Source organism: Bos indicus, chromosome 11, assembly GCF_029378745.1.
Source record: "Bos indicus isolate NIAB-ARS_2022 breed Sahiwal x Tharparkar chromosome 11, NIAB-ARS_B.indTharparkar_mat_pri_1.0, whole genome shotgun sequence".
Taxonomy (NCBI): domain Eukaryota; kingdom Metazoa; phylum Chordata; class Mammalia; order Artiodactyla; family Bovidae; genus Bos; species Bos indicus.
Window position 1 is genome coordinate 86,524,930 of NC_091770.1, and position 23,991 is coordinate 86,548,920.

The 23,991-nt window shown below is 43.0% G+C and overlaps 1 protein-coding gene across 1 annotated transcript; it reads left to right on the top strand.

Moving 5' to 3' along the window:
- Positions 1-997: 997 nt before the first annotated feature.
- Positions 998-23,821, top strand: PDIA6 (protein disulfide isomerase family A member 6). Its single transcript, XM_070799137.1, has 13 exons — positions 998-1,130; positions 6,082-6,223; positions 9,795-9,852; positions 10,300-10,426; positions 12,720-12,826; positions 14,980-15,110; positions 15,514-15,628; positions 16,365-16,505; positions 17,266-17,350; positions 17,495-17,567; positions 21,697-21,855; positions 22,588-22,684; positions 23,318-23,821. The coding sequence occupies exons 1-13, from the start codon at positions 1,112-1,114 to the stop codon at positions 23,384-23,386; spliced, it is 1,323 nt and encodes a 440-aa protein (XP_070655238.1). The 5' UTR covers positions 998-1,111; the 3' UTR covers positions 23,387-23,821.
- The last annotated feature ends 170 nt before the right edge of the window (positions 23,822-23,991 follow it).

The following is a 23,991-nucleotide window of genomic DNA, read 5'->3' on the forward strand; positions in this document are numbered from 1 at the left end:
TTTCTCCTTCTTCCAAGACTCAGCTCCAGTGCCACTTCCTCCAGGAAGCCCTACCAGCCTCCACTACTCCCATAAATGCTTTGGCCAAAATCAGAGCTGTTTCATGCACTAAGCATTACAGAGAAATAAACCATGGTGATAATACATTAGTAATACAAAACCAAAATGCTTGAGTCTGCTCTAAACGTTAAGAAAGGATATCAGAGTGGAAAGATGCAGAGATCTTAGCCTGTAATGCTGAAAATATTTCATTTTTGCAAATGTTACAAAACACATGACCATGTAAACTCATTGCTAGGGTCCCTCCAGGGAGGAGGAAGTAAACCCTGCAAATGAGGAGGCATGAGGCTTCACCCCGACAGGGTTTCCACAGAGAACTGAGGGCCTGTCTGTGAAAAACTTTGCAGTCTTGTGCCCTGGTCGTGGGAACTTTTAAAGTAATTCAACAAAAGGAAAACTTGTTGAATTGTGTTCTATACAGTGTGTGCTTACCAAGTGTTTTTTTAATAACTGAATACTTGTTCAGGCACAAGGAGTGAAAAAAATTAACATGTCATTTTTAGTAAGGTCGTAGATGCGCTGACGGCCCAAAGAAACTTTTCCTCCCTGGGGACAAAGAGGGTGATGGGTGGAGGATTAGGGAGGTGGAGGGAAGCAAGGGATGAAGGAAGGAAAGGGACTGGTTAGAAGCGAGTGGGGAAAAGACAGAACCGTAAGGATCCGAGAGAAAAACAATACTAACGACTTTACTCCCAAAAAGAACAAGTACGGAAAAGCAGGGCTGTGGGTACATGAGGCACAAGGGTGGGGGGCGGGGCGGACAGCTGGTTTGCCCCGCCCTCCAGCGAGTCCCTCCTTCCGCCCATCACCCCCGCCCCCGCAAAAACCCAAACCGGTAACCTCTACCCGGCCGCCTCTCATTGGCTATGCAAATGAACGAAGTCTGCCCGGACCAATAAGCCGCGGCCACGGCTTGGCGAGCGTCTTCCGGCCCGCCTCTGCCGCCCCGCCCCGCGCTTACCTCGCGAGCCGAGGGCGGTACGAGGGGCGGTGGGGGCGCGGCGCGGCGGTGAGGCGGCGGCTGAAGTGTGTGGCGGCGCGGGCGCTCAGCATGGCTCGCCTGGTGCTTGGTAGGCTTGGGCCTCCTCGTCTGGGAGGCCGGGGGGTGAGGTGAGGGGAACAGCCTGAGAGGCCCGGGGAGCAAGCGGGCGCCTGGCCTTGCCCGGGCCCCGCGCTGGCGAGGAGGGTCGCGGGCCGGGTCCTCGCGGAGAATGCCGCAGAGGCAGCCCCGGCGGCGGTGGGGGAACTCCGCGAGCTGAGACTGTCCTTGACCCGAGCTTCCCCTCCCCTGCCCCCACCCTGCGCTGGCCCTCCAGCAGACGTGTGGGGCGCGCGGGAAGGTGAGGGAGCCCTTGGCGGGGGGCGACCGCATCCCACCTGGGCTGGGGTGGGGGGTGGAGCGTATGCGCGAGAGAGCCCCGAGGCTGAGCGCGAACCCGGGGCGCTGGGTTCAGCCCCGAGCCGGGGTCCGAGTGCCGGACGCCGGGCTCTTGTGAAGGGGCGGGCGGGGTATGAGCGAAGGCCGGGAGCTGCGATCGAGCCCCCCGAGACCGACTATGGCTCGTCCCTGACCGTGGCTGGGTATTGGGATGGGGGTGGGGCACCTGGAAGGGGGACCTTGTTCTGGGCCTCGAGTGTTCGGGGGGAGTCACAGGCTCCTCATACTGCAGCTTGCCCTCACCACCTGTTTTATGGAATTCCCACTTGTGAAAAACCTGAAATATCAAAACCCAGTCCTGAAATCGATCAGAAGTTTCCTTCAAAGGCCCCAGTACCTTCTTAAAGCGGGTTTCACGATGTAAGAGCGCTTTAGATGTGATTGAACTTTTCAGAACTAAATCGAACCCAGACTAAGGTAAATGTCTTAGCGACTTCAATAGTGAATGGAGGATCCCCTTCCTTCCCTGGGCCCTCTTAGTCCCAATCAAGGCGCTGTAACAGTGGGTACCTGAGCACGCTGGTCCAGAGAGCAAGGTATGGGTCCCAGCCTCGGTCCCCCGAATCTACTAGCTAGGTGACTGGGAGCTAGTTACTTAACCACTCTGGGCTTGTACTCCCTAGCGTTGTTCTCGGGATTAAAGAATTTGTGTATATATGTGTGTATATATACACATATATACACACCTAAAGAGAGAAAGCAAGATAGAAATACTTGCCGTATTACTGTAGAGATAATAGATGAGGAGCGAAAACTTAGTTTCTGTTTAGTTGCCTGCAAGTGAATTCAGACAGGGCTCTGAAAGCATCTATGATTCTTTCAGTTGACTCATTTTAAGGTAGTCAGCCTTTTGGGGCGCCCTCTAGGTTTCTAGATGACTTTTTTGGGACCATGTACTCTTGCTAGCAGGTGAGGTACAGAGAGGTTACTGATGTAGATTTATAGCATCCTTAACTACTGTTGGGGAATAGTGGGAGGCCACAGATGGCAAAACCATCTGCTCACAAAGCTTCTAGATACTTGGATGTTCCAATTTCCCATTGGTGCTCGTTCTCAGTGAGTGGAATGACCATGTGAATATTAGAAACAGATCATTATCGATCAACATTGACCTACTCTTATCATTTTAAGTGGCCTGAGTGTTTTTGTAGGAGGTAGTTACTGACTGCTGTTATTGCTGTTGGGTTTTGTACACCTTTTAATGCTTTTGGAGTAGCATGTTTGATTTCCTTCTGACCCTACTAGGTCTTACTGCCTCTTAAAGAATTTAGTTATTGAACCTTTATCAAGACATTACCACTGATACCCATTATAGTGGGAGGGTGCTCTTGTGAGATCCAGGCCGCTTTATAGAAAGTTACCAAAGTCCAGCACCATTACTAGAGGGAAAAAAGCTGAAGTTTATGTTATACTGAGTGTCATTAGGCATGCCTATCTTCCTACCACATTCCTGAGGTGAACAATTAAACAAAAATCACTGTTTAATGAGTGAAACAGTCATTAAAACATCCTGTAATGACTCCAACCTTCTTGGAACAGCATGAAGAGGAGAGTGCCTTCTTCATTGTTCCTCCCGATTGACAGGAGAAGAGAAAGAACCTGATTCCCCTGCACAGTCTGTAGAATGCCCCTTCTGGGGTTTACTCCTGCAGAGTCCAGTCCTTTGGTTAAAATTTGGGGATGGGTACCTAGTTACTCTTTAGTTATGTGGCCTTAGGCAAGTTATCTTTTCTGTGTTTCCATTTCCTGGGCTAAAAATGGGCATGATGACACATACCATGTAGAGTAAATGAGTTAACGGTATGTAGTGTCTTATAAGTGTTATTCGTAGTTGAGGTGTCAATTTTTGGAGGCTAGTTAAACAGATACATATACCACAATGGTAGCCATACCCCATCTCCCTTATAAGATTTTTTCTTAGGGAAATAATCAAATTTATTTGAGAATAAATAGAATTTTTAGCATTAGCCTCTTACTAGAAAAAAAATATTGAAACCATCGAATTATGTCAGTAGTGGATTAGGAACATGATACAGCCATTAAAAATGGTTACATGGGGGCTACTTAGTAGAAAATGTAACTTATTTTGAGTGAAAAAGGTTACAAAAAGGAATGTATAATAAGATGACATTTATATAAAAATTTAAATCTCTGTATGATGTAGAGAGATGTCAGCTACAATATCTACCAAAATATTAATAATTCATTCTAAGCAGGACTGTTGATAGTTTTTTTTCTTGCTTTATTTTTGAAAATTTTGCAAGGAGCTCAATATATTGAGTAAATAACAATTCATACAGATTTTTTTCTTTAAAGAAGATAAATATATTTAAAATCCATATAAGATTTTCCAAGACCAGTTTTATTCTCAAGCTTACTGACAATTAGGATGGTCTCTACTTAGGTTCTTGATTTACTTGCTTTAGCGAATGTGTCCATCTCTGATCTTTTCTGCAGCAAAGAAAAGATTATTAAGTGGCACCACCCAATAGAAATATAATGCTAAATTTATGTGGTAACTTAAAATTTTCTGGTAGCCATATTTAAAAGACAAAAAGAAGTCGGTGAGATTAATTTTAATATATATTTATTTATTCATTATATCTAAAATATCTCGAGGAAATCAATATCAGAAATACTGAGATAATTTGCTCTTTTCCCCTATCAAGTCTCTGAGATTCAGTGTGCTTTTTATACCTCCAGCACGCCTCCCTTTGGGGTAGCCCCGTGTGGCTAGTGGCTGCTGTATTGACCTGCAGTTATAAAGGGAGCCTCTCTTTGGTTGGCTTGACCTCCGTCCACACTCACCCTTCCCCACCTCTTGAAATGGAAGAGGAGTTCATCCTGTGGCAAGATACCCCTCTCTCTGACTCTGGGTTTACTCCCCTCCTCGTAATTCAGGCATTTTGTTCCATTATTCCCTGTAGTAGTCTCTGCTGCTCCACATATTTCTTCCCTTCATGCTCAAATCACTCCCATCCTTGAAAAGAAAACTTCCTTTTATCCCACGTTGACTTGGTGTCTCCTGCTCTTTATAAGAAACCTATTTTAAAAGATACTGTATTGTTTTCACCAGCTTGTTCCCTCCTGCTTTCTCTAACCTTGTGCAGCCTGACTGCTGCTTACTTTTGCTTCTCTACCATGACCGCCCAGGGCCCCTGGGGACCTCTCTGTCATTATATATCCAGTAGGCAGTTTTCAGCCGTGGCTTCTTGACCTCCCGGTAGCCTTTGTTACTATAATTCATTTCATCTTGCCCTCGGTTTATGTGAAACCACTCTCCTGATAATTCTCCATCCCCTGTTCACATTGCAGCCAGAAGACTCTGTAGAAAGCAAATCTGAGCATACCCATTGCATGATAACCTTTAGAGGCATCACATCACTGTTAGTAGAGTTTGCAGTGAAGTTCCTACAATGTGGTAGAGTTCACGGTGAAGTTCCTACAGTGCTAGTCGTATTTGTAATTCTGATGCAGTGTTCTCAAGCAGTGTGATTGTTATTCATGGCCATGGCATGAGAACTGAAAAGACAACATGGTCTAATTGATAGAGCTGGAAATAGGAGTCAGAGCTGCTCCACCAGTTTTAGGTGTGACTGTGGATGGGCCATTTAATCTCTATCTGCAAGTGTTTCCAAAATCAGGATGATTCCCACGTTCTAGTTCGTAGTGCTGTGAAAAATCAAGTGGATCCAATGTATTTGAAAGCGATTTGAAAATTCAGAATGCCTTAGTGGAGGATTGAGCAACATAACAGTTGACATCAATATGCACTCATTCTTGAAGTTTATCATTGGGTTATTTAAAAAGTTCCACATGAAATCTAAATCCTGTCTACAAAGTAAGCATATGAAATTGTGACTAAGGTGGCATATGAGTAGCCAGAGAAATATATTTGGTCCACAGGGTGGCTAAATTGTTAATAATGCAGTAGACTGTCTGCCCTCCCTTTGTCAGTTGTTCACGTGAACCTTCAGAGCTCATCCAGCAGCGCTGTGAGTGCCTGATGATATGCCATGGATAACGTTAGTAGCAAGAAAGATACTTTAAAAAAAAATCATTGTCCCTAAGAGAGTCACAGTCTAGTCGAAGAGTCAAATAATTATTTTTCCCGTCAAAAAGCTTTAATAAAAATAGCATGCTAATAATGCATTTGAATAACACAAGAAATAGTGGGTGGATTACCCAGGGTTTCAGAGTTGGATGGAACGTCCCAGTTTTTCAGCACCCTTGCCCAGAAGATGGCAGTAATAGTCCTGCCTCATAGAGTGTGGTTGTACAGAATGAAGGTATTAGCATAGGGAAGGCACCAAGAATAGTATTTAAATCTGTTCCCAACACAGCTCAAAGAGATGAGGGTGTGGGCCGTCTGTTCCCTTCTTGTTTAGCACTGCCCCAGAGAGAGTAAAATCCCAGGAGCTCCAACAGTAGCCAGGCTGAAAGTGGGGGAGTGGAGGAAGGAGGCGGCTAGGAGAGAGCTGACCCAAGCTGTCCTCTGTGTGAACGGCCTAGGTTAGGTGAAAAGAACTTTTCCAGTCAGAGCGTGAACCCTGCTATTGATGGTACGTTTCTTGTCATTCCAGGTCTGATGAGCTGTACCCTCTTTATAACAGTTAATGGTCTGTATTCGTCTAGTGATGATGTAATTGAATTAACTCCCTCAAACTTCAACCGAGAAGTTATTCAGAGTGACAGTTTGTGGCTTGTAGAATTCTATGCTCCATGGTAAGTAATTATGAAATAGTTGTCGGTTGAGCCATCTTGTTTACCTAATTTACTGATGGTTTAAAAGAGGTAGAGGACACATCCAGGTAATGCGAATGAAAAGAAATCTCATAATGGTAAAAAGTAAAAGACATAAGAGGGAAAAGGTTGATTGACTATTAAAGGGTGCAGAGTTTGAGTCAGTTCCAGAAAAATGCTGGAAGTAGCTAATAGTTGCAAGAAAGAAGGAATTTTAGGAAGACACACTTAGCTGGTCTTTAGGACAATGTAAGTGGGCTGAAGATAAATTCTTCTCTTGCTTTGCATCTACTTCTGAGGGGAAAAAAGAAACCTTCTGCAGTGAAGATACAACTGCGCAAGTCACTTAAATGTGGGCTTTTCTTTTTCCCCCAACAAATTTGTACTCCATTGTTACACAATTCGCTGTGGTTGAATCCGTGGATACAGGGGGCTGACTAGAAAGTTACATGTGGATTTTCGACTGCAGCAGGTCAGCAGCACCTGTAACTCTCCTTATTCAAGGGTCATCTACACGGTCAAAATACACAGTATTGCACTGCTTGTTTATGTAGTTGAAATACTTACTGAAAACAAAACCAAAGCCCCAACAAATAAACGTGTAGCAACAGATCAATGGAATCAGTGCAGAATAGGCATGAGACTGTCACTGCTACAAACTGCAGGTGACAAGCGCCTGGAGGAGGTGGAGCACCACCAGCTGTATCTGCAGGCGCGCTGGGTGCTGACTGGAGGTCCAGAGTGGTCCTCGGAGAGGCAGGGCGAGTAGTGAGTGGAATTCATGCAGACCGTCCTTGCGCAGGCACTTTTTAGGCAATGCCTGATGAAAGGTTTTCCTTTATTGCTTTTCAGTTTTTTCTTTGGAAAAAGAAAACAGTTTTAGAAACTTAGTACCAGTTCAGTGTAGCAGATCATGGTGAAATCCTTTACTTTAAAAGTTTAAGTTACTACATTATGAAAATACTGTTCATCTTAATACCTTTCTTTTTATTCCTTTTGTTTTTCTTTGTTATCCAAATAAGAATTCTGTATAGATTCGTTCATTTTAGTAAAGGTACAAATGGCAGTTCTACAGGCTTAATATTGTTGAATGCCTTTGTATGCAGCTTTTATAAGTTTGATATTTTTTGTCATTTATGGCATTAGTAATTTACCTTGTTTTGGGGGAGCTGCAGTATATGAAAATACACCTCATTTCAAAACAAAACCGGTCAGCATGCTTGAGAAGGTTCTGGATCAAGTAGTTAATTATTATTGTTAACTGGCAAAGTTTTGCTTCATAGTGTCCTGGATGAGAGAATGTCTCATTAGAGAGTGTGCTTTTAACCTCTCAGTGTGTTTGAACTTTGGCAGCTTGGTGAAGACTATGAGTTCCTCCTAAGAATAAAAGTTTTACATGCATAGAATAAAAGCTATGGGATCACAAAGGAAACCTGAAATATTGGAATAAGATTATTAAACTATCAAAGTAAATCTTGGTATGGTTTTGTAGTCCTCATTTACAGAGACTATAAATACCAAGGTCCAGCAGTAGATTTTAACAGCTGCTAAGTCGCTTCAGTCGTGTCCAACTCTGTGCGACCCCACAGACGGCAGCCCACCAGGCTCCCCCGTCCCTGGGATTCTCCAGGCAAGAACACTGGAGTAGGTTGCCATTTCCTTCTCCAGTGCATGAAAGTGAAAAGTGAAAGTGAAGTCACTCAGTCGTGTCCGACTCTTAGCGACCCCATGGATTGCAGCCTACCAGGCTCGTCCATCCATGGGATTTTCCAGGCAAGAGTACTGGAGTGCGGTGCCATTGCCTTCTCCGATTTTAACAGCTAGCTACCATAATTCTGAAATGGTGATGAACGTAAATGATGTTGAAAGAAACTTGCACCAACTATAGTGGTGGTGAGAAAATAGCTGTGATTTTTATTTTTGACAGAGTCACAAGTACTAACCCACTATGATATGTTATTACTGTTTATTGAAAGAAATCCTAAATTTTAATTATAAGTTAATGAAAATAGAGGATTTCCCCCCCATCAAAGCTTACAGAGCCCTTAAGTTTTTGTCCACTGGCCCTTTGGAGATCCGTGGACCCCAGTGAAAAACCCCTGAATTATAGGGTATGCTGCTATATTTATATTTGTGGCATTTTGATCTGTCTTTATATTGCTTAACGTTGAAATTACAGGGTGTATGTACTCTGAAAATCTCTGATTTAAGTCCTACCTTCGTTAGAACAAATTGAAATTAAAGAGGCACAAAGTCCTGTAAAATTTTGACTCCTCGATTTCCAAGTAGCTTACCTGAATAGCAAAATGTACTGTGTAGGTAGTGGGTAGAATCAGCATTTCAGGGCACTTTGCTGAAAGATCTTGACTTCTAAACTATTGGATTATGCCTAGGCCCCCATGGAAGGTGATGTTACATACTGACTAAGAGCGTGGGATCTGCAGCCAGGAAGACCTGTCGGGCAGCTCCGTCACTGGGTGACATTGGAAGGGTTTCTTACCTTCTCAGGCTCTGTTTCATCATCTGTAGAATGAAAATGACCACAAAGCCTGCCTGCAGGGTGGCTGTGCTGATGAAATGAAATCCTGTGTGAAGAATGCGCTTCATGGTCCTGGCACGTGCATTGGCTCATTAGGTGCTTAGAGACCTAATTAGAAGAAAATTGACTGTTTAAAAAAGGAAGTAGTCACCTGTAGTTAAACTAGCTATGCTGTCTTCATACATGGATATTACACAGTGATGAAAATAATACAGCTGTCTGTAACCTGGATGACCGATAGGTTTTTGTATATATAATTTCTTTTTAAAGCACTTGTCTGTGTGTTACATTTCACAGTAATTTTTCCCAAGTACTAGTACCTAAAAGATGAAGAATATTTTTCCTTGTGTGTCACTGTCTCACTCTTCTTGTTCTTTTAACACCACCTTGTGGTGTCAAGGTTTTCACTCCTTAGCCTTACTGACTTGAGATTCCATGTGCCTTTTATCTCCACAAGCTGCCGTGGGAGCTACAGAACATTAAGACGCAGGCCCCACAGATCCAGGCTCTAAAACAGTCGTCTCATCTATAAAGATGAAAATTCTGGACTATATCGGGGCTATAAAACCTTAATAGATTGAAGAATCACTAGTGGGACTTATTAAAGACAGGTTCCTGAACCCCTTCTCTAGGAACTCTGATTCCTTGGGGTCTCAGAATCTGTATTTTGCTTAGCATAGACCTCAGACCACACTTGAGGCACACTCGGCAAGGTAAACACTGATGTTCCCCCTCAGAGATGGAGTTACAAATGATAGTATTTGTTTAAACCGTTTAAGTATAATTTAACTCAGCAGTAATTTGGAAGGTTTTTTATTATGATTTTTTAAAAAAAAGGATTGTAGTGAAATCACAACAGTGAGCTCCTTCTGGTCACCAATCATGTCTTTTTTTAGTGCTGTTCTCCCTGAAAGCCCCTACCCCCAGTCCATGGCACTCAGGAGACCATTGGGGAGTGTTTCTCGAATTGGAATCAAAGACTGACTGTTTCCTTGTATTTTCATCCCCCGCAAGGTGTGGCCACTGCCAGAGGTTAACACCAGAATGGAAGAAAGCAGCAACTGCCTTGAAAGTGAGTTTCTGGGATGTTCATGCTCACCTGTGTATGTTGAAATAAGTTTAAGCAAATGGGCTTAATGTACAGTAGGAGGTCAGTTTGCATGTTGAAGCCCAGTACTCTTGTTCTGCTTCCAAGATTATGTAGGGAACAAGGGGATACTGTACATTCTAATTTTTGTCTTGTCTATTTTCGTTAATTCTGTTTCCCAGTGAAGTGGCATAATTGTGCTTAGTCGGGCTATTTCTGGGAGCAGCTGAGTTTCCTCACAGGCTGACTTGCCTGTTGTCCAGTCCTCCATTTAGGATTGATTTCCCAGGCTACAGCTGTCATCAATTCTGTTGGCAAATAGGACCCTGCCCTTTATTATCTCATCTCTGAGTTTGCATCATCAGATGATGGGTTCTTGTGGAGTCTGCTCTGGTTGAAAGAAAAACAGATATTCCTTCTGTGTTTCCACAGGATGTTGTCAAAGTTGGTGCAGTTGACGCAGACAAACATCAGTCCCTAGGGGGTCAGTATGGTGTTCAGGGATTTCCTACCATTAAGATTTTTGGATCCAACAAAAACAAACCAGAAGATTATCAGGGTAAGAACTTTTCCTAATTACTTCATGCCCTTGGTTGGAATTCTAATGAGTGGGTAGGACCAGATAGAGAACCTGGGATTCTGTAACCTGTTGGTCCTGCTGCCTGCAAGTTTCTCACCTGCCTTGTGCCTGAATTTCCTGATCTGTGATTTCCTACATCATCTGAGTTGCTCAGAGATTAAACGTGTCAAACAGGTGAGAGGTTTTTTTTATTATTATTGTTTATGCTAGCTTAGACCACATGGTCTTAGCAATGGTAGAGTAGTGATGTTTTGTGCTTTCCTCTTTCTCGTTAGTTTTTAAAAAAAAATACTAGTTACTCAATATTTTATCTGGAGAAGGAAATGACAAACCACCCCAGTATTCTTGCCTGGGGAATCTCATGAACAGAGGAACCTCACGGACTACAGTCCATGGGGTCGCAAAGAGTTGAACGCAACTTAGCAACTAAACAACAAGAAGATATTTTACTCATTACTTACTGTTTAATAAGTTTCTATAATTATATAGTATTTTTAAAGATCTGCAAGTGTTTTCTTGCTCCAATTGCTCATCCCTTCACTGTTAGGAGTTCGAGCATAAGAGTGGGAAAAGAAAGTCCTGTAACTGGAAAGTCAGTTTGAACTGTTGATATTACCGTGGAGTGTTTTGCCCATGAATCTTCAAGTCTTGTAAACATATATAGTATTTGAATTATTGAAGCTATTATTTAGTCTTTTAAACTGTTGATAATGAAGGAGTCCTGCATGTTCTCCTTTTTATAGATGAGGTAGTTGTATCTGCTGTGAGTTACTGAAGCAGCTGGAGAGGACTCTGGCTCCAGACTGTCAAGACTTAAATGTTACTTTAGTCAGCTGTTCTTTTATAGAGTTGGCCTGTTATTTAAGAGGTCACAAATAGGTATCCTATTGAAGATAGCTCTAAAACTCCATAAAACAAAGTTTCAATTTTCTTAGTAAACACCTGCTTTTCTGCTTTGGAATATAATTTTTTAATTTTGCTAATTTGTGAAAATTGAATGTTTAGAGCAGGGGTTAGCATTTGGTCTGCTGCTTGTTTTTGTAAATAAGTTTTCAAAACACTGTCATGCTTTTTCACTGGTGTTGTCTATGGCTACTTCCACAGTAAGACAGCAGAGTCAAGTGGCTACAACAAGCAGTGTGGCCTGCAAAGCCAAAAATAATGACTGTTTGATCTTCTGCAGGAAGAATTTGCTCACCTTTGGTCTGGAATGCGAAAACCCTCTCTTTTCCCCTAGTGTATTTCTTGATTTGGTGTACTTCTAGGTAGAGATTGTTGGGAAGGGCACTAACTCAGAAAGTGGGGTGTCTGCAGTAGATAAGGAGCAGAAGGCTGTTTTTATGTTGAGGTCTGCCTGCCTGCCTGCCTATCTTAGTAATCGACATGCTTGGTCACTACATCTCAGCCAGGATGTAGTAGACGATGATCTGAACACACTCTTGAGTGCTGCTGTGCTGTATTTTCTTTCTAATGTCAGGTCTGAAGTGTTAGAAGTTTTTATCTCTTCCTGGGCAGTTTGATTGGAAAACTCTAATAAAGAAGAAAGAAAAAACTTTCTGAAGCGATTTTATTAGTTTTGCCTTTGAACTCTGATAATTTCAAGGCATATATTGTCCACTTTCTTCTGAGTAAATCAAGAGTCTCCTGACTTGTTCTTGAGCACATAGCTTTTGGTAAACTTCTCAAGGCTGTTGTCACTGTTGGAAATACAGGGATTGAAATTAAGAGCAAGTTCAGCTACAGAACCTCAAAGCCCAGAATAACTGTGTTTTAAACAAGGTAGAAGGAAGTAGGTTGCTTTCTAGTTTCTTAGCTTCAGATGCCTCGTATCCTCCTTTGTCCAGTCCTTTCTGTCCATTAGTCTCATTTAAATAGTTTTTTCCATTCCCCTCATTGGTACTTTGTGTTTAGAAATTTATCCTGCTCTGTTAACTAGATAACCTTTTAAATCTGTGTACATGTTACACATTCAGTAGACATTGTAGTGAACTGTTCTCAATAGTAGATGGTGTTTGTGGGTGAACGGAATGTCCTTGTTCACACTAATAAACCTAAAACTGAAGAAGAGGAATTAGTTTTCCCAGGGTAAAGTTTAAGCAGGAAATAACATCCTAGAAGAAACTGGTCCTGTCTTAAAGACACTCGAGTTGTTAGGTCTATTTGAACACCAGATGAAGCTGACAGACATGTCTGTTCCAGTCTTTAGCTAGCATCAGATATAAACACTCAGCCTGCCCACTGCTGTTCACCTGATGCCCCTATCTCCCTGCAGGTGGCAGAACTGGTGAGGCCATCGTGGACGCTGCCCTCAGTGCTCTGCGCCAGCTTGTGAAAGACCGCCTTGGCGGCCGGGGCAGTGGCTACAGCTCTGGAAAACAAGTAAGTCTCTGTATAATGTCAGTTTTTAACGTGTGTCACGATCTTGAAGCCTGATTGTAAACTGGGCATGAAAATGGAAGTCGCTCAGTTGTGTCCAACTCTTTGCAAGCCCATGCACTAGTCCATGGAATTCCCCAGGCCAGAATACTGGAGTGGGTAGCTGTTCCCTTCTCCAGGGGATCTTCCCAACCCAGAGATCGAACCCAGGTCTCCCACATTGTGAGCAGATTCTTTACCAGCTGAGCCACCAAGGAAACTCTGCAAAGAAGATGATTGTTTTTAAAAGTGGTTTAAATTGGTGGACTTTGAGTTTAAAAAATAATAATAATAAGAGGAGATTGAGTCAATTGACTGCAGAGGGAGTCAGAGCTGCTCGTGTGCCCACTGAGGTCTCTGTTCCTAGCCAGTCGGCCCTGGGGTGTCCACCACAGCTGAGCTGCAGGCCAAGAACCAGGCCCCGCAATGGCTTCCTTAGCCCTGGGCCTAAGTAGAAGAGTTGGAAGACAGCAAGAAAGAGCTTCAGGCCCCAGAAGCTGAACTTGGGCCTCCATGGTGTTTGTAGTTCCAAAGTGGTGAGAGGGAGATACGCTCTCGTCCAGGGCAAACACGGATGAAATTTGGATGGCCTCTTGGCCTGTGTCTGGGGCAGTCAGGCTGAAATCCCTGGACGTTTTATTCATACATAATTGGATAGAGAGCCAAGGTGGTGCTAGTGGTAAAGAATGCCTGCCAATGCAGGAGACACAAGAGATGTTGGTTCAGTCCCTAAGTCAGGAAGATATCCTGGAGTAGGAAATGGCAACCTACTCCAGTATTCTTCCCTGGAAAATCCCATGGACAGAGAAGCAAGCCTGCTGGGGCCAGAAAGAGTCAGACACAACTGAGCATGCATGCACACACACACATACACAGTTGGATAGGGAAGAAGATTCCTGTTCTATAGATGGATATATTAGATCTCCTTGTATGAAATGTGGATTTTAACCATGATGTACTTATGTTTTTGTGAAAAGGCATTGAATTCTTCCTGACACATGCAGGCACATCTCATTGTATTGCACTTCTCAAATCATTGCATTTTTTACAAAGTGAAGATTTGTGGCAACCCTGCATCAAGCAAGTCTATCGGTGCCATTTTTTCAATAGCGTTTGCTCATCCTGTCACATTTTGGTAATTCTTGGAGTATTTCAAAAGTTTTTTGTTATAATTATGGTCATCTATGATCTTTGATGTTGCTATTACACAGAAGTTTATGACTTGCTAGAGACTCAAATGAGGGTTAGCATTTTTTAGCACTAACATATTTTTGAATTAAGATATTTATTGTCTTTTAGACATAATGCTATTGCACACTGAATAGACTACGATATGAAAATTATAGGCTACAATATAGTGTGAACATAACTTTTATGTGCACCAGGAAACCCAAGAAATTCATGAGTTGCTTTATTGCGATGCTTGCTTTACTGCAGTGGTCTGGAACCAAACCAACAGGATCTCCAAGGTCTGCCTGCACACATAATAAAAACAGCCCTTCACTCCTAGGAGACCAGTAAGAGTAGCTTCTTTATACAGACCTAGCTTACCAGAGATTTCATGCCTTTTTTCTCAAACTTAAGACATTTAATGAGCACAGGTTGTCTTTCCAACACTGATGGCTTTTCATCCAGGCAACAGAAAGCATTATATCAATTCTGACTGCTTTATAGGTTTAGTATTAAAGAAAATGCTTTGAAAAGATAAGAGGGTTAAGTGTTGTTTTTAGCTTTCTCAAGTAGTAGGGAGTTTATCTGAACTGTAGGTATCCAGGATGAACCAGTGTGGTTCTGAATGAGAACAGTGTTACTACGGTGGTTCTGTGAGCCACGCTGGGGTTTCTCTTAATGAAGGTAGCAAAAACAGAGTTCAGGTGCACGTTAGATGTGATACTCAGTGTACTGGTAATTCTTTGAAAGTAAATACTGTTTGCCAGGTAAAAAGAATAATAATACTAAGGAATGTTCCCTATCTGAGTAAAATAGTTTTCACTTGAAAGAAGAATTCAAAACTTTGTTAAGATGTAGAATTGATTATTGCTATATGTATATTTAGAATGGTGATAGTGTTCTTTTTGGCCAAGTTGTAACCTAAGGTTTAATGTCACAAATGACAGGGCAGAGGTGACAGTTCAAGTAAGAAGGACGTGATTGAGCTGACAGACGACAACTTTGACAAGAATGTCCTTGACAGTGAAGATGTTTGGATGGTTGAGTTTTATGCTCCCTGGTGTGGACACTGCAAAAAGTAAGTGCTTTGTACCAGATACTTTTTTAAGTCATAGTGCTTTTAGTCTCTTCACCTGGCTCACTTCTGAAGAGCTGAATCAGGTCATAGGTGATCCCCAAGATGTTCTCCCCCAAAGTTCCGGCTCTATGTGAATGTTAACCCTCAGCATTTGTGCCGAGTGTTTCCTCTGTCATGTTTTCAGAGATGAGCAGGGAGCTGGCATCCAGGGTTGGGAGGGGCATGATGGATGAAGGATGGGGAAGTGAATGTGGGAGGGTGGGGCGTCACAGCTTTCATAAAGCTGCACACGGAGTGTTTCCCAAGTGTGATTTCACTGGACTGGATGGAAATGTGCGCAGCAGTTAAAGTATGTGTGCCTAGAGTTGGCATACCCTTTTAAAGTGCAGGGTGTTTTCTGTAGCCTAGAGCCAGAATGGGCCGCGGCCGCTACAGAGGTGAAAGAGCAAACCAAAGGCAAAGTGAAACTCGCAGCTGTGGATGCCACTGTGAACCAGGTTCTCGCCAGCCGATACGGGGTGAGTGTGCTTGGGAGGCTGGTTTCTCTGTGAAACACGCTGCTTTCAACTGTCACTCCATCGTGTATTCCTGGCTTCCCTAGGAGGTGGGAGGGGAATTTAGCCATTTTGTAATGAAGAAATGAAATCATTCACTATCTTAACCAGTAAATCTGGGACTCAAGACTGTTGAGGTTTCTTGGTTTTGCTTTCAGCATTGCACTGCCTATGGGCTTAATGTGACCCCAGGCTTTCACAGGTTACTCATACAGCTTCTGAAGTTGGTCCCTTTGTTCTCGAGCACATATATTACTATATTGATGTATGTCCAGCGTTTGAATAAGATTTGGCTAAGCCTGGCAGTGAGACTGTTAATATCCCCTGACTGATAGACCATGCTGCCCCTTAGACACTGATGCAGGCCAGGGAGTGTTTTTGTTACATTAAATTACCTATAAAGTAGTTTTAGCCATAAAGATCATCTTATTTATTATTAAATATTAATTTGATTTCTACTCTGATATTTTATTTTGGGGGCTTCCCTAGTAGCTCAGTGGTAAAGAATTCACCTGCCAATGCAGGAGATGTGGGTTTGATCCCTGGGTTGGGAAGATCTCCTGGAGGAGGAAATGACAACCTACTCTAGTATTTTTGCCTGGGAAATACCACAGAGCCCAGCGGGCTACAGTCCATGGGGGTCGCAAAGAGTCAGACATGACTTTGTAACAAACAGCAACAAAATTTTAATTTTTAATAGATTAGGGGATTCCCTACAATCAAGATATTTCAGAAAGGTGAGTCTCCTGTGGATTACGACGGGGGACGCACGAGATCCGACATTGTTTCCCGGGCCCTTGATCTGTTTTCTGATAACGCTCCACCTCCTGAGCTGCTTGAGGTAAACCTTTTCATCTCCTGTACTAAGGAGAGTTTTTCCAGTCTGATGAAAGACCACACTAAAGCAGTAAAGACATTTTCTGTCTTTGCCAATTAGCTCTTTCTCTTTTTTAATTGTTCTCTTCAGAGTGTTTTTGTACTTTCAGATGGGGAGAACTTGTCTTGTAAATTGGCAGCTTTTCATAACTTTCAGTACGAAAGTAATTGCACTGTAAGCAACAGGTACCTTCGCTTCATTAAAATTAAATCCAGTCTTTCATTTATCATTCTCAAAATAATAGCTAACATTTATTGAGCACCTGGCCATGTGATGAGCACTGTTCCTTTATGTAGATTTTTCTCATTTAATTCTCCTGTGAACACTTACAGGTGGATACTGTTTTTATCTCCATTTTGCATATGAGGAAGAAGCAAAGAAAGCCTCAAATCCATGAGAATATATAATACATGTTAATGTCTTTCTTACCTGTCTAAACAACTAAACGTCAGAGCAAGGCTGTGCCCAGGCATCCTGATTTCAGAGACCATGTGTGCATACAAATGGCTCACCCCCACTGCAGATAGATGGCTAAGAGATAAAAACGGAATTCTGGTTCGTGTTTCTGTAGCACACACAGGAAGTATTATTTGGGAAGAGCCTTATCTAGCTCTTGAATTACTTTGCTCTTCAATAAGCATGACGGTGCCCAGTCTGTTCAAGCAGACCTGTGGGTTCTGTGTCACATGGTCTTCCAACACCCATTGTGTTCTGGGCCCCGCAGATCATCAACGAGGACGTCGCCAAGAAGACATGTGAGGAGCATCAGCTCTGCGTTGTGGCTGTGCTGCCGCACATTCTTGACACGGGTATGGCCAGTGGGGGCTCGCTCTCCATTAGTTCTGTGCTGCCTGCTCACTTAATAGATGACACTTAATAGAGAACACTTAATAGATGGAATTACTTTACCAACTCCTTTCTTTTTACCTGTAAAATCTTTGTCTTTAAATCAGGAGCTGCGGGCAGAAATTCTTACTTGGAAGTTCTTCTGAAGTTGGCAGACAAATACAAGAAGAAAATGTGGGGGTGAGTTATCAAACTGTCCCAGGATCGTTTGGGAAGGAGAGTGTAGTGCTGCCTGAACGTGGTTCCCTCAGTGTTTCCTGTAGTCCGTGTTCCTCTGCTCACGTTGGTGTGTTTTTTGTTGTTCGTTGCTAAGTCGCATCCAACTCTGATCCCATGGACTGCAGTACGCCAGTCTTCCCTGTCCTTTGCCATCTCTCAGAGTTTGCTCAAACTCATGGCCATCGAGTCGGTGATGCCATCCAACCATCTCATCCTCTGTCATCCCCTTCTCCGCCTGCCTTCAGTCATTCCCAGCATCAGGGTCTTTTCAGTGAGTTAGCTCTTCACATTAGATGGCCAGGGTATTAGAAATTCACCTTCAGCATCAGTCCTTCCAATGAGTATTCAGGGTTGATTTCCTTTAGGATTGGCTGGTTTGATCTCCTTGCTGTCCAAGGAACTCTGAAGAATCTTCTCCAGCACCACAGTTCGAAAGCATCAGTTCTTTGGCCCTCAGCCTTCTTTTGGTCCAACTCTCACATCTACATGACTACTGGAAAAAAACATAGCTTTGACAATATGGACCTTTGTCAGCGAAGTGGTATCTCTCTTTTTTAATATACTGTCTAAGTTTGTCCTAGTTTTCCTTCCAAGGAGCAAGCGTCCTTTAATTTCATGGCTGAAGTCACATTTCACAGTGATTTTGGAGCCCAAGAAGATAAAATCTGTCACTGTTTACACTTTAAAGTGATGGGACCAGATGCCGTGATCTTAAGTTTTTTGAATATTGAGTTTCAAGGTAGCATTTTCACTCTTCGCTTTTACCCTCATCAAGAGGCTCTTTGGTTCCTCTTCACTTTCTGCCCTTAAGAGTGGTATCTTAGGTATCTCCCTATCTAATGTTGATACTTCTTGCAATCTTGATTCCATCTTGGGATTCCTCTAGCCGGCATTTCACATGATATACTTTGTATTTAAGTTAAAGAAGCAGGGTGACAATATACAGCCTTGACGTTCTCCTTTCCTAATTTTGAACCAGTCCTTTGTTCCATGTCTGGTCCTCACTATTGCTTCTTACCTGCATACAAGTTTCTCAGGAGGCAGGTAAGGTGATCTGGTATTCCCATCTCTTTAAGAATTTTCCACAGTTTGTTGTGATCCACACAGTCAAAGGCTTTAACGTAGTCAATGAAGCAGAGGAAGTCCCTTGCTTTTTCTGTGATCCAACAGATGTTGGCAGTTTGATCTCTGGTTCTTCTGCCTTTTCTAAATCCAGCTGGTACATCTGGAAGTTCTCGGTTCATGTACTGCCAAAGTCTGCCTTTGAAGGATTTTGAACATGACGTTGCTGGCATGTGAAATGAGCACAGTTGTATGATGATTTGAACATTCTTTGTCATTGCCTTTTTTGGGATTGAAATGAAGACTGACCTTTTCTAGTCGTGTGGCCACGGCTGAGTTTTCCAAATTTGCTGGCATATTAAGTGCATCAGTTTCACGGCATCATCTTTTAGGATTTGAAATAGCTCAGCTGGAATTCCATCATCTCCACTAGCTTTGTTCATAGTGATGCTTCCTAAGGCCCACTTGACCTCACACTCCAGGATGCCTGGCTCTAGATGAATGACCACACCCTTGTGGTTATCCAGGTCATTAAGGTTTTGTATAGTTCTTCTGTGTATTCGTGCCACATTGTCTTCATTCTGTTAGGTTCTTGCTGTTTTTGTCCTTTATTGTGCCCATCATTGTATGAAATATTCCCTTGTTATCTCCAGTTTTCTTCAAGAGATCTCTAGTCTTTCTCATTCTATTGTTTTCCTCTATTTCTTTGCAGTCTTCACTTAAGAAGGCTTTTTATCTCCCCCTTGCTATTCTCTGGAACTCTGCATTCAATTGGGTTGTCTTTCCTTTTCTTCTTTGTCTTTTGCTTTGCTTCTTTTCTCAGCTATTTGTAAAGTCTCCTGAGACAATCACTTTGCCTTCTTGCATTTCTTTTTCTTAGAGATGATCTTGGTCATCACCTTCTGTACAGTATTATATAGTACCTCCATCCATAATTCTTCAGGTACTCTGTCTACCAGATCTGATCTCTTGAATCTGTTCATCACCTCCACTGTATAATCATAAGTGATTTGGTTTAGATCATAGCCAAATGGCCTGGTGGTTTTCCCTGCTTTCTTCAGTTTAAGTCTGAATTTTGTAATAAGGAGCTCATAATCTGAGCCAGTCCCTTCCAGTCTTGTTTTTGCTGACTGTATAGAGCTTCTCCATCTTTGGCTGCAAAGAAGATGATCAGTCTAATTTTGGTATTGACTATCTGGTGATGTCCATGTGTAGAGTTGTCTCTTGTTGTTGGAATGGGGTGTTTGCCATGACCAGTGTATTCTGACAAAACTGTTAGTTAGCCTTTGCCCTGCTTCAGTTTGTACTTCAAGGCCAGACGTGCCTGTTACTCCAGGTATCTCTTGACTTCCTACTTTTGCATTCCAATCCCCTGTGATGAAAAGGACATCTTTTTTGGGTGTTAGTTCTAGAAGGTTTTGTAGGTCTTTGTAGAACTGGTCCACTTCAGCTTCTTTGGCATTAGTGGTTAGGGCATAGACTTGGATTACTGTGATGTTGAATGATTTGCCTTGGAAATGAACCAACATCCTTCTGTTGTTTTTGAGATTGCATCCAAGTACTGCATTTTGAACTCTCTTGTTGACTATGATGGCTACTCCATTTCTTCTAAGGGATCCTTGCCCATAGTACTAGATATAATGGTCATCTGAATTAAATTCGCCCATTCCAGTCCATTTTAGTTCACTGATTCCTAAGATGGTTGATGTTCACTCTTGCCATCTCCTGCTTGACCACATCCAGTTTACCTTGATTCATGGACCTAACACTCCAGGTGCCTATGTAATATTGTTCTTTATAGCATCAGACTTTACTTTTACCACCAGACACATCCACAACTGAGCGTTGTTTCCACTTTGGCCCAGCCTCTTCATTCCTTCTGGAGCTGTTTCTCCTCTCATCCCTGGTAGCATATTGGACACCTGCTGACCTGAGGGGCTCATCTTCCGGTGTTTTTTTAGTATATAAAAATAATTACCACCTAGGAAGAAACAAATCAACGCAAGTATCTTATTTGTACCATGGTACACTTTTTTCTTATAGGAATCATGTTCTAATGGTGGTTGGAGTCCTCGGCTAGCAAGCAAAAACAATTAGTAACAGCTGAATTCTAAATTCTAGCACAGCCTTGAAGGCTAGATAAAGACAGAAATAGAGGCATGTTTCTTTACCTTCTTCTGTGTGAGGGCCGGACGTTGGCAAATGTTTAGAACAAAGCTCGTCTCTTGTTTCCACTGTATCATCTTTCTGCTCTATGTACTCCATCTCCACTGCTGTCCCAGGTACCACGTGGGTACAGGTCTCACACAGAGGCCTTGCACAGCCTCTCTTAGTTTAGCGTGTGCTTGCAGGAGGCCGTGTGCCCAGGTTCCTTGTCTTTCACCCCTGTATGAGTAGAGGGAGCTGACGGTGGGCAGCCTTCGCAATGCAGTGGCTTTTCTTGTTGGGGAGCACGAGCCTAGGGACACAGGCTTCAATGGTTGCAGCATGTAGACTCAGTAGTGGTGACAATGGGCGTAGTTGCTCCGCGCCATGTGGTGTCTTCCTGTACCAGGGATTGAACCTGTGTTCATTGGCAGGCAGATTCTTAGCTACTGTGCTACCCACGAAGTCTGGTTGAGCATTTTTTACATGTGTGAATTATGACATATCCTTAACTTTTTTTTTTTTTAAAGTTGTTACGTGCCCAAAGAACATCAATAACCCCAAATGATACTGATAGGATTTCAGGTAACAGAGAAAATTCATCAGGTTTATTGGACTGGGAGGAGAAATGGTCCTGTAGGTAGACCAGTCCATTTAGGGTTAGGGTGTAGGAAACAGGAGAGGAACCAAGGTTACTTAGGAGCACATCTGGAACATGTTATTTAAAAAACTCATCTTTAGTTTTTGATTTTTTTTTTCTATACCCATCTCATTCTGTAAATGATTTGATGTGTAATCTTTTGTTCTTTAATTAATGTCTGCTAATAGGGTTCTAATTAATTCAAAAGGGATCTTTACCCTAAAAATCAATCCACTTTTCTAGGTGGCTGTGGACAGAAGCTGGAGCCCAATCTGAACTAGAGAATGCGCTGGGGATTGGAGGGTTTGGATACCCTGCTATGGCAGCTATTAACGCACGCAAGATGAAATTTGCTCTCCTAAAGGGATCGTTCAGTGAGCAAGGCATTAATGAGTTTCTCAGGTAACGTCTTCCTTCTTTGAGTTGTTTTTGTTTTGTCAAACTGTTTACTTGGTTCTTTTGTGGTAATGGTTCCAAACTAGATTATGCTAGAGTATGCAATAAGTGGAGTAATTTTCTCTTTCACATTTCAGAGCATAAATGTACATAAATTAGAGCTTTGGAATCATCTTCCTGTGCAATGGAAGTCTTTTACTTAGCAAGTGATCCTACCACTTTTCTCCTCTCGGGCCCCTTTGCCATCCTGTGCACTTGGCATTGAGCCATCCTGGGTACCAGCCTGCGTGAGTCTGGTACCCGCAGGGTCTGACTGACTGTGCGGAAGCCCTCTGTTCTGCCCATACAGCAGTTCAGGGAATGGTGGGAAAGTGACTCCCTGGCCCAGAACTTGGAAAGTGGCCGTACTGAGAAACCTTCTTGGGTTCTAAAGTTAGTGTGGAATTTTGTTAATCAAGTATTATTCTGGTCTAACCCATGTCTAGATCAACTTTGATCGTTTTTTACTTACTTGTATTTTGGCAAGATACGTTTGCGCTGTTTTTCAAATTACTGGTAGTAACGGGCTTTATCTGCTGCCAGAGCCTTCCTCAGGAATTGCATTATATTGTCATACAGTGACATTGTTGTGCCTGATGGAAAAGATAGTTCGTGAAGTACTTCTCAGGAGCAAAGAGTAGTTTCTTCACTGGCACCAACCGTCCATTGTTAACACACATCTTCTCATCTTCCCCTCAGGGAGCTGTCTTTCGGGCGTGGATCTACGGCGCCTGTAGGCGGTGGTGCTTTCCCCACCATCAGCACCAGGGAGCCCTGGGATGGCAAGGACGGTGAGGTGAGTCCTGAGGGCAGCTGAGCCATGAGCAGGACTCGGGGCTTCCGTCCTGCCTCTGACTTTCCCGACCCAGCTTTGCTGCTTGTGACCCAAGTCCCCTCCCTCAGACCTGAGCTTTGACATGAGCCTGGCCTTGAAGTGTCGGTTTCTTGGGCTTGTAGGCCCTTCGTCCCGTCCTCCCTGTCGTCGGGTGCAGCACTGGATGTTCATGCCTCAAACAGCCGGAGAAATTCACTGAGGTTGCTTTCCCACCAGCCCTCAAGTGAACATTTAACTTGGAATTCAGTAACTCTGAGAGAAGTGCAAAATTCAGGCTTTGAAATTAAATATATTCCAGTACATTTCTGCCCATCCTCCACAAAGGACAAGTTAAATCACTGTTAGTTTTCTCTCTGTACTGATAGGCAGGGTTAAAAGCAGGAGCTGGGTGAGCAAAAGCTGTTGTGCTCAGAGCACTGCTAGAAGTGTACTGCTCTGTGACGTGAGACGTCAGACTTCAGCGTCATCCTCCCTGTGGTTCTACATAGACCCTGCAGGCCTGACTGTGTGAAGGGAGACGTCAGACTTCAGGGTCGCCTGCCTGTGGCTCTGTGTAGACCCTGCAGGGCCTGACCTTGGTTTTCTGTCCCACAGCTTCCCGTGGAAGATGACATTGACCTGAGTGACGTGGAGCTGGACGACCTGGAGAAAGATGAATTGTGAGAGGCTCCACAAAGACTTCAGCTTTCTTTTCTTGGGAGCAGATTTTCCTGTGGTGAAGGAACGTCCTTTCCAGTCCAAGGAACCTACCAGTGGCCTTTTTAACCGAGAAGTTAACCCTTGACTGGTCATTTGAAAACACTGCAACAGTGAACTTTTGCGTCTCAAGAAAACAATGAAAAATTCTATGAATTGTCGTAGCCAGTGAAATGAGTTGTATCCTGTCAAGTAATATTTTGAAGAAAACGGATGGGCTGTTGAAGCGTTTTTCTCTCCCTCTGACTTGCTGCTTGGATGTTCTTGGAGGCTGTTTCTTACATACAGGTTTTTTAATGTGACCCTTTTCATTTGAATATTAATAGCTTTTTTCCATTAAAGAATAAAACAATATTTTGGACAATGCCAATAAATGTATGAAATCAGTGTCCACATGGTAAATTCAGAGTGTGGTGTTTAGCCTGTACATAAATATTGTGAAGGGACAACCTTGACGTCTGTCCTCCCTATAACCTGCGGCTCACGTGACACCGTCTGGATGCCTGCTGCCACACAGGTCTTACCTGTGACCCACAAGGCCAGGTTCCAGCTGTAAATGTGAAATGTAAAGC

Coding starts and splice junctions, on each gene's coding strand:
- PDIA6 (XM_070799137.1), top strand. Junction 12,827..14,979: donor GCTACAGCTCTGGAAAACAA/GTAAGTCTCTGT, acceptor CACAAATGACAG/GGCAGAGGTGACAGTTCAAG. Junction 22,685..23,317: donor GGGATGGCAAGGACGGTGAG/GTGAGTCCTGAG, acceptor TCTGTCCCACAG/CTTCCCGTGGAAGATGACAT.